The 10,394-nt window shown below is 40.3% G+C and overlaps 2 protein-coding genes across 3 annotated transcripts; one reads left to right on the top strand and one right to left on the bottom strand.

Annotated features, from left to right (window-relative positions):
* Positions 1-314: 314 nt before the first annotated feature.
* gtpbp6 (GTP binding protein 6 (putative)) lies at positions 315-4,139 on the top strand. 2 transcript variants are annotated; one of them, XM_053322190.1, is made up of 10 exons: positions 315-996; positions 1,076-1,213; positions 1,295-1,365; positions 1,444-1,574; positions 1,682-1,752; positions 2,596-2,754; positions 2,839-3,047; positions 3,145-3,293; positions 3,675-3,827; positions 3,906-4,139. In XM_053322190.1, the coding sequence occupies exons 1-10, from the start codon at positions 588-590 to the stop codon at positions 4,030-4,032; spliced, it is 1,617 nt and encodes a 538-aa protein (XP_053178165.1). In that variant the 5' UTR covers positions 315-587; the 3' UTR covers positions 4,033-4,139. The 2 variants fall into 2 exon arrangements, with proteins under 2 accessions (XP_053178165.1, XP_053178164.1); XM_053322189.1 differs by having other exon boundaries at positions 2,596-3,047.
* Positions 4,140-4,387: 248 nt separating this feature from the next.
* si:dkey-66a8.7 (PI-PLC X domain-containing protein 1) lies at positions 4,388-7,391 on the bottom strand. Its single transcript, XM_053322375.1, has 6 exons — positions 6,986-7,391; positions 6,438-6,574; positions 5,411-5,539; positions 5,171-5,326; positions 4,890-5,073; positions 4,388-4,743 (listed from the first exon to the last, which is right to left on the bottom strand). The coding sequence occupies exons 1-6, from the start codon at positions 7,065-7,067 to the stop codon at positions 4,490-4,492; spliced, it is 942 nt and encodes a 313-aa protein (XP_053178350.1). The 5' UTR covers positions 7,068-7,391; the 3' UTR covers positions 4,388-4,489.
* Between the last annotated feature and the right edge of the window lie 3,003 nt (positions 7,392-10,394).

Below are 10,394 nucleotides of genomic sequence, written 5' to 3'. Positions count from 1 at the left end.
ATAAGTATGTGAAACAAAAGCGGAAGTGACGTAAACAGGAACGACTACAACAACGGAGTGCGTATTGTAGTGTAATTTTGCCCTGAGTTTAGTCTTCCTGGCAGCTACTTCCGCCAAAACTTGCTAAAAACCCCTCCAGTAGGATTTACATGCAAACACAAACTACACTCAGGGGCCAATTTCACACACGTTCAGCCTTTATCTAAAAGCATATGACTAACATTGTCCCCTCAATGTGTTACCAAAGTATACACAATGGGAAAACCCGCTGCCTGGAAGTCAGAACTCGGGGCAAACAAAGCACCTTTAAACCCCTGCAGCTCACTACTATGGAAGCTCGTGTAATTAAATAGATAATATGACTTAATGTTTAAATAGCTAGGCTCTATGTGTGAGTGTGTTTATAGAGTTAAATCGCTACAATAGCAGTGTGAGAGTGTCAGGCTGGAGAAGAAGAAGACGGTGCTGATGGTGACCTGCAGCCTCACTGTCACATGTGTTAGTTCCTATACTGTCTGATCAGAGGTGACACTGACATCTAACCGCGGTCCAGATGACACCGATCAGACAGAGCTTCCCGAATCAACATGACCACACTGAGGAGGATCCATTCGTGGTTCCCCCTCCTGCAGAAAGCTGCCGCATCAGCACAATGCAGACCCCCCCTCACCTGTCAGCACGCAGCCTCGGCCATCACCTGTCACCAACACCGGCTGAGAGCTGTCTCCACCCTGCACACCAGAGCCTTCACATTCTCTGCACGCACGCTCAAGAACACAGATGATGACCTCAAAGGTGGACAGCAACGTTTTGGATCCACGATGGAGGAGGTGGAGGAGGAGGAGGAGGAGGATGAGGATGAAGATTTCATCGAGGACAGTGAAGTGGAGGAGCTCTTCCAACAGCAGGTTCCCACAGGCATAGAAGGCCACCACAGGGTCTTCATTGTTCACCCTGATGTCAAGTGGGGAAGCAGGAAGCAGTATCTGACCACCGGTAATCACATTGTCAGTCACATATGAGCAGTGTGAGTCATAGAGGTGTTGTTTCACTCTTTTTACGGCTTGCTTTGCAGCTGAGCTGATGATGGCCGAGGCTGTGGGGCTCGTGAACACATTAGACAACTGGAGAGTGGTGGATCAGATCATCCTCTCCACCAAGACACCGCAGAAAAAGAGGATATTTGGAAAAGGCAATTTCGAGTATCTCACAGGTATGATCCCCCCCTTCAGTTGCCACCTGTGAATTTACACGTGTCTATCTTAATGTGACTCATCATATGTTTCAACTGCAGCGAAAATCAGGCAAACATCAGGAATAACAGCTGTTTTTGTCAATGTGGAGCGTCTGTACCCTTTGTCCGAGGTGAGCTTGTGTAAAAGTCGATCGATGTCCACGTACAGAAATGTTTCATCCACTGAGACTGTTTTTTAATCTTTTCAGAGGGAGCTTGAGGAAGCCTGGGGGGTAAAAGTGTTTGACAGATACTCAGTGGTCCTCCACATCTTCCGCTGCAACGCCAGAACTAAAGAAGCCAAGTTACAGATCTCACTGGCAGAGATTCCCTTATTAAGGTTGTAATTATTGACTACATTTTACCATTTCAACCATTTTTCTTTGGTCACATTGTTACTCTCTGACACCAAAAATGATTCCTACTAATCCACAATACTGGTTTTAGGTCTCGTGTGAAAAATGAAATCGCAAACTTGGATCAGCAGGGGGGAAAGTCGAGATACATCGGAGGTTCAGGTAACATCATGAGTGGTTAACTACAGTGTACAACAGTCAGGTGTCCATATGAACATTGAAAGAGGTTTTTACTCACTGTAATCATTCCTCCTGTTCATACTGGCTATTAACAGATCTTCTTCATACAGTATGTTCTTTCTATATAAGTAATGGAGGTTGGTGAGTCAAAACAATCAATCTGATCAGTTGTTCACAATTTTTTCAGAGTCTCTAAAATCACCAGGAATCTTCAAAACTGAATGCAGTAGAGCTTTATTGCCGGCAGCAAAACCCGGAACCAAAACACACACATACAGTGTCTATGCAGAATTGATACAATGATCCAAGATAAGTGTCTTCTTCTTATACCCAAAATACTGCTGAGGTCCTTGGGAAAGTGACACCCCAACCCCCCCTCCCCAAAACAAAACAAGTTTATCTTATCTCCTTGGCGCCAATATTGTTGTACAGCTTCTTGGTTTTGTCTCAGTTGCACCTGGCTTCTAATCTTCTTCTGAGCGTGACATTCTTCATTCATCATCAGTTTTAGAAAACTCAGACTGCAGTTTTTTTAAACAGAGTTCATCACAGGTCATTTCAATACTGTTCAGTTGCTTCACAAATCACAAATGCTTAGCTTCAGATCAACTTTTAAATACATTTCTACACAGACTGTAGACTTTGCCCTCCAATACTTACATTAGAAATGCATCATATAGGGATCTTCTGATGGTCAGTATGAACAGGAAGAATGATTCAGTGATCATTTGGGCTCCTGACTGTTATTAAGACAGACTTGAAAAAACGGTGAACTTTTCCTTTAAGCTTCCCTGCTGGAATCTAGCTTCAATTTGATTCTTACAGGTGAGACGCTGATGGAGTTCCAGCAGAGACTGTTAAAGGAGCGGGAGATGAAGATCCGCTCAGCTCTGGAAAAGCTGCGGAAGAAAAGACACCTGCTGCGATCTCAGCGCAAACACAAAGAATTCCCCACCGTCTCTGTGCTGGGATACACAAACTGTGGTGAGAGGCTAGAATCACACACACTGAGTCCTGATATTAGCAATATTTACAGTTTGATGACACAATTTATTTCCCTTATTTCAGGAAAAACGACTCTGATCAAAGCACTGACTGGTGACAGCGGTCTCCAGCCCAGAAACCAGCTGTTTGCCACCCTAGATGTCACCGTCCACGCCGGCCAGTTACCCAGTCACATGACCGTGCTGTACGTGGACACCATCGGCTTCCTGTCTCAGCTTCCCCACCAGCTCATCGACTCCTTTTCTGCCACCTTGGAAGATATTAAACATTCTGTACGTAGCTGGCACTCATATCAAAGATGACCATAACTTCTTTTTCAAGTTTCAAAGTTGTAATGCAGCTGGTATCTGTTTTTTTCTCACCTTCCAGGATCTGTTGATTCACGTGAGAGACATCAGCCACCCTGAGACGGTCAATCAGAAAGTGAACGTACTAAATGTTTTGAAGAACCTACAAATCCCAGACAGGCTGATGAACTCCATGATCGAGGTCCACAATAAAATCGACCTCGTTGACGAGTAAGAGCAAACATTCTGTTATACTGTAGGTTACCTGCCAGTTTCATCATGGTACTGATGATCAAGGACTTTAAAAGAATGAAAATAAGATCAAGTTAATCCATAGAGGGAAAAAAAGGGAAATACAGGCATCTGTTGACTAGCATACATAAGATCTAGAAGATTGTATGACAGGTTGTACCTCTCCACATAAAGTTGCATCACAGAAACACATCATTTTACTTATACAACTGAATTTAGGTTATAAAAGACCTTATTTAACTCTACACAAAGCAATATAATGATCTGAACTTAGATAACAGGATTTCAGGCATGTTTATAATTTTCCAAGAACCAGACATTAAATTATAATCTCATCAAATGTTTTGGCGTCCCTTTCAGCTATCAGCCCACAGAGCCCAACACAATGGCCATATCTGCTTTGGAAGAGCGAGGCCTGGAGGAGCTGAAGGCAGTAGTGGAGAAAGACATTGTGAACTCGACGGGAAAACAAATTTTAGACCTCAAAATAGACCTCAGCACTGCTCAATTAAGGTGAGCTGTTTCTCTCGCTGCGTTATTACATTTAGAAGAACAGAGCATCCGTAGTTAAACGTGCGTCTTTCTCCGCAGTTGGCTGTACAAAGAGGCCACCGTTCAGGACGTGCAGGTGAATGCAGATGAGGGATCGGCCGTCGTCAAGGTGATCATCAGCATGGCTGCTTACGGACGATACAAAAAGATGTTCGCGGGGAGATAACGGCGCCGGGAGGAGAGGAAAACTTTTTGTGCTGCATCACCGAAGCTCCAAATAAATGACTGATTCAGACCAGACACACACACACACACACACACACACACACACACACAAACTATAGCAAACACACTGTGAATAAAAGACTCTGTATGTACCAAAGAGTTTATTAAAATATAAGAAAATACAGTATTTGAAAGGAATCATGTACATTCTTGTAAACATATATATAAACTGCACTTTAGAGCTGTATCAGGCAGTATGATTTTGGATTAAAAAACATCATAATTAGCATCAGAAACTCAGATTTGTAAATTTTTTTCAGAGCATCTCTTTTCAGTTATAATTTTTAAGGTAGATATTGGAAGTAACAGAAATATAGAAAAGTGGTAATGAGGTATACATTACAGTAGCTATGTTGGGATCAGTTCCCATTGAATGAAATAGTAGCTATTAACACTGTTTAATCTGATGGAGGTTTTTTTTGAACAAGTTTTTGGTTCAGTCCAATGACCAGAGAGCAGAGTGGAAGTGGACCCACAAAGTCTCCTGCGATGATGTTAAGGCTCTTAGGGTCCGACCCGGGAATCTGCTTCTCCAGCCATGTCCTCAAACACTCCCAGTTATTGAACGTCAGCGTCCGCAGGGATTCCTTCAGGTTCATGGTGATGTAACGTCTGTCAGCTGTCAGATTCAGGCCAGACACAAAGAAGCCCTCTGAGGGAAAAAAACAGATTCATTACTAGTATGTTCAAGAAAATACACTAATATACACACATGTCAAAAATGTCTCTACTATTCTGCACTGTGCTCCCAAGTCAGTGCAGTGACTGTCAGAAAAGGAGAGTGTAAATTAATCTCACCTGGACGCCCTAAGTCTTTGTTCCACTCCAGGTAACTGATCACTTCTTGTGCTGTGCGCTTATTGGCCCACAAGTAAGGGATGGCTGGCCAGAGCTCCTGATGTCTCGCTGCATGCTGGGATTCATAGGACAGCAGGACCTGGTAACCAGATGCCCACAGACTCCTCAAGGTCAGGACTGACTCCTGTGTGAGGCAGGTTAGGCTGTGTCAGGCTCACGCTTGTTTTTAGAAAGTAAATCAGCTGGAGGAGGGGGAGGAGGGGGAGGAGGAGGACACTAACCTTTCTGGGGCAGAGTTTAGAGCCAAACAGCTTCCTCAGGGAGAAGATGAAGGATTCGTGGAGTGCGTCGTCCATTCCCTCTAAATGGCTGCAAGCAAGGATAACAATCTCCTTCGGGTGGGACTTGAGCCAGGTGGCAACAGACGACAATGTTTCCTGTAAATGACAGGTACCAGACGTGAGGGTGCATAAACAATATATGCATATTCCTCAAAAGCCCAAACTGATGGTTATACTCACCAAGACAGTTAAATGTGTGTATATGACGTGTGTGAAATACAGGTCATCTGAGGAGTCGTGAGGCTTGTGTGCAATGCGGAGATCGAAGAAACGAATCCCCATCGAAAGCTGCTCCTCAATGATTTTATCCTGAGAGGAAGAAACACGTTATCACAATATATGTTTGTATCATACATATGCAAGTATGTTATATGAAAATTATACATGTTACATTAATGTAATTAAAATGTATTAATCGTTAGATAACCTACATTCACAGTGCCAAAAAATATGATTGGATCCTGCACCTGTCTCTCATTATCAGCTAATCAATGCTTTTCCAAACATGTTACTTAAAGCTGCTAGAATCATTATGTTAACTATGGATCAAATGACTGTGTATGTCAAAGGTATTGCACAAAGTGATGAAACTCCACAGATAATTATCACCTGACCCTGACCTGCAACCAGCTGGTGAACATAGTGGAGCATTTAGCACATATTTCCCTATCGAGTCACAGGAGGAGACCAAAACAGAGTTAAAAGCGAAAAGGAGAATGAATATTGGACTTACATGTCTCAGGTGAACAGAAACTTGACTCTAAATGATTTATAATGTTGCTTGATAAGTGCTGGATGTGTAAATGAGTCAATTTTGCTGACAAGTTTGCCATATATCAATATATATGTGGCTTTACAGCTCTTCCCTGCTGACTTCCAGTAGCTGAACAAACCAGTTAATGCAGAAAATCAGTAATCAATATACAATCAGGTTTGTCGGTTCCTTGTTTTAATAATTTAAAGCTGGGAATAATGTGAGATCAACAAACCCTATGAACCAATTACAATGATAAACATGTCAGTTGTCCCGCCCCAAACATACAGGACAATCAGGACAATGTTGATCAATTACAGTCTGTACACACAGATCTAGCTGTAGGGGGCTGGCTGGATTTGGATATTGGATTTGGCATTTCAAGCTTTGTGATCACCTGACACCACACCAGAGATACAACTGGTGATGTTGACACTTTTACACCACACATACCTGTGTTGTAGCCCATTTAAAAATGGCAGGTCTGGTAAAGCAGTAGAAAAGTCCATCCAGCAGCCTGAACAGGTCTGATTCAGATCTGACCAAAGGAGAGTTTATATCCAGACAGTAGCTCATGGCATCATGGCTCCCTGCATCAACAACAACGTGAAGGATTTCAATGCTGTCAGCGCTCTGAACTGGGAAAACTAGTTTAACTTTCCATAAGGGGAACATACAAAACCATTCACACTCATTCCTCTAAATCTTATTGTTTCATACTTACTTTTTCTTCCTCAAAAGCCACAGTACCTATTTAAACAGTCCAAACCTAGAGATACTCACTTTACTATCACAAAAGACCCAGAAAACCTACAAATATTCACATTTAAGAAACATAACTAAACAGTTTATATAATTAGTTGAGAGTGTCAATCACACTATCTTTCTTTCTATAGTATTTCTATTGGCTGATCTGTGCTCCTCTGTGCTGTATAAGATTAATAGTTTTATGAATAGATTAGTTTTATTCCCAGCACAAACACAGAGAAGAGAAAAGTTACCAGGTATGGCCAGATCTGTCAGCGGGATGTCCCACAGCTGCTCGGGTAGAGATGACATCCAGTCCTGGCAGCTGTGATCCATGTCTGTCCTAGACCTGCAGAAGACCCACTGAAAACTGGATTATGAGGTCTGAGAAGTCTGTTCGTGTGAAGTCATCATGTGATCAATATCACTTCCTTTAACCAATTCCTTTAAAAGATCGACCACGAATTGATTAACAATTGAGGAAGGGGGAGACTTAACCCTTTTTCCTGATTCATCTGCAGTGCGCGCTCCCTCCAAAGGAAAACAACTGCATTGTTTAGCAGTTAGAGGTGCGCGTTCACGTCTTGAGAGATAAAGGTAAGTATGTCCTTTGTGTGGAAAAAGTCAACATCAGGTACACTTCCCTGACACCTGATCCACTCTCACTGCAGACTACCTGCTTCACCTAACAGCCCAGCTGACTGTTGTGTCGTGTCGGAGGAGGAGGGGCGAGTATGTAGCAATCTGGAAAGATCTCGCGAGAGTTGTGTGTTATAATAAAAAACAAGATCTTTTCCCAACCATAATCAAGTGTTTTTGTGCCTAAACATAACCAAACGATATCCACAGCGCTTTTCTACATCATAAAACACATTTCTTTTGGAATAACAAACAATAAGAAACAACGCGAGCAAAATCTCGCGATAGCTTTGCAAGTGCAGGGTTGCCTAGAGTTGTCTAGACAAGACCATCTCCAATACATTTTGCAACCTGCTTCATTGTAAAACTATAAGAAAACTACAGAGTTAAAAAGGCCTTAAGATCATGTGAATATATGGCAGTAGTCTTTGTATCATGTATATTGATGTTATTTGTTTTATTATTTTACTTTGTCATATTTGTGTCAGGTCACTGAGATTATTTCTTATATGTTTGATGCAAGAGAGTTGCAGTCCCTGTGTGTTGATGCTAAAATGTTTTGAATGGCATATAAACCATAGAGCTGAACATGAATTATATCACCATTCACAATGTAATTATGTAAATTATTTATGCTCATCACGAAATTAATAAAAAAATTACATCTTAGAAATGAGATTGAGAGGCGAGAAGGATTTATTAGTTTAAAAGAATTGTTTCCTTGGTTATGTGCTGCATGGTTTATTTTTTCCTGTTATGTTCATGTCATTTTATGTCATTTATAAAATCTTTGTATCAATAAATGTTTCATCATGTGCAGAGGAAACAAAGTGATATGAATGCTGTTATCTTTCATTCTGGCCACGAATGGTCTTTTTAAAAAAACGGACCTATCTATATGTTTTTAAAAGATGCTGAATATTCTGTTTGTGTTTTAAATGAGTCAGGACAAAGTGCTGATGTGAAGTTTATTTACATACTCCATCATCACAAAAGCAGACAACCTTTCCTAGCTCCAACTGATGATCAACATATCAATCAGCCATCTCACAGAGAAAGTAGCTGCTGACAGGAAGTAGAGAAACAACAAAACTTAAATCTCTGATTAAATGAAGACAGTACAAATAAAAATCCAGACATTCAAAACCTCATCCTTCTCTTTAATAAATTAAGGCTGGACAGAGCTTCTGGTATAACTATAGACTTTTTAGTGGTTAATTATTACTGATTACTGCAATTTAGAAACATTTTTTAAAAAGTAATGCCCACCTTCATTAAATTCTTCTTTTTCCCTTTGCCCACAACACTGGAAACAAATGCCAACCAATGAGAGCTCCAGTTACTCTGTGGGTCAGACTTCCTTTAATTATTGAGAGGATCTTTAAATTGACCTGTGGGTATAACGGAAACTGCATTTAAGAGTGTAAGAGTGTATTTCATTTCATCCTTAAATCTGTAATATGTATATTGTGTATGTATATTTTTTTACCTTTTATTTCATCTTTTTAGATCGTAATTACATCATTTAAATGTAATTCATTCATTAAGGGTTTTCTAAATGCGACAATTAAACAAATAAATCGGAGCAGCGTGCACACTCTTTAGTTTTTAGTTAATTAGTTTATTTGTAAGAGAAAGCTACAGTAGTAGACAGTTCTGTAGACAGTAGTAGAAGCAGTGTTTCATGTATTGTACATGTGTACATAGTAGAAGCTCGTTTCCAACAGCAGTCCCCTGATGGGCGTCAATGGCTCAAAAACTTCATATCAGTGCATATAGTCATAAAACAAGAACAGCATCCCTCCATGACAACAGCATCCCTCCATGACAACAGCATCCCTCCATGACAACACACAAACACATAACAGACAAATAAAACAACATGGAACAGAAAACATTTATAGCATGAACTCAACTGTACAAATAAAAACTGGTTAGTGTCATAATCATATTTGTGACCAAGTTTTAAACAGGACTCGACTGTTGTAGAAAATGTTTTAAAATCCTTACAGAGAGGTAATTCAACCTACGTACAAGCCTTCAGAAAATTTAAATGCACAATTTAGGAGCTCTGTTTACCCTGTGTGAGGCTTTAAACTGCAAACTAACAGTAGAAACATATGTACACTATCTGAACAAAGGCCTTTTTAAAGGTCATTTTCACATTTTATAAAAGAAGTGACAAGGAGAACAAATCTGTTTTGTGGCTCTTATGTTACACTCTCATTTCCCTGTTTGTCACCATGTTGGCTGTCATGGTGACTTTAACAGAACCGTTGACATGAGCAGCCTCCAGTTTAACCACTATATCCCTTTAATGCATTTAACTAACAGCTTACATTTAAAATAGTCCTTTACATTCTTTGCTAATTAATAACTGCAGCTTTATGTTTTTTGCAAGGTAACACAAACTGTCACGTCTTTTATGTCAATCAAACATTTTTATTTGCATTCATACTTCTGAATGATCAGTGAATAAAATGCAATTTATTTCCTTTAAAATGTTTATTTGAAAAGCGGATTTCCACAGGCACAGTGGTGCAGCATTATTTTAATATCAAGGCCGAACCTGCTGGCTAAAGTCAATTATAAGTAGAACAGTCAAGGTTGAGTTCATGCATTAACTTTTGTTTTTTTTCTCCATGCAATTTTGCATAAGTTTCTTCTCTACATTCTCTATGGATTAATACATGTGTTGTAGGTGATATAGTCTAACTACTTCTTAAACCTGCTGCCCACATGTTGTATTTATAAAACACGTGCCCTACATGAAGTCATATGTGGTCAGTGAATACATGGTTTGTGCTTATTCATCTAAAATGCCTACGTTAAAGGTGACATTAGTCGTATCATTATTGCTTCAGTCACCGTAATGTTAAACGGGCCACCTCGCTGACGTGTGACAACTGATACAGTACATTGCATAAATAGTAAACTGAATGTAAACAAACAAAGTGCAGCTCAAGATACCAAAAGTCTGTTTCCAAGCAGCTTTAAGATGTAAATATACAATTCACTGCCTCT

Source organism: Scomber japonicus, chromosome 7 (assembly GCF_027409825.1).
Source record: "Scomber japonicus isolate fScoJap1 chromosome 7, fScoJap1.pri, whole genome shotgun sequence".
Classification (NCBI taxonomy): Eukaryota; Metazoa; Chordata; class Actinopteri; order Scombriformes; family Scombridae; genus Scomber; species Scomber japonicus.
Note: the sequence above shows the minus strand (reverse complement) of the source record. Positions and strands in the feature narration are given on the sequence as shown.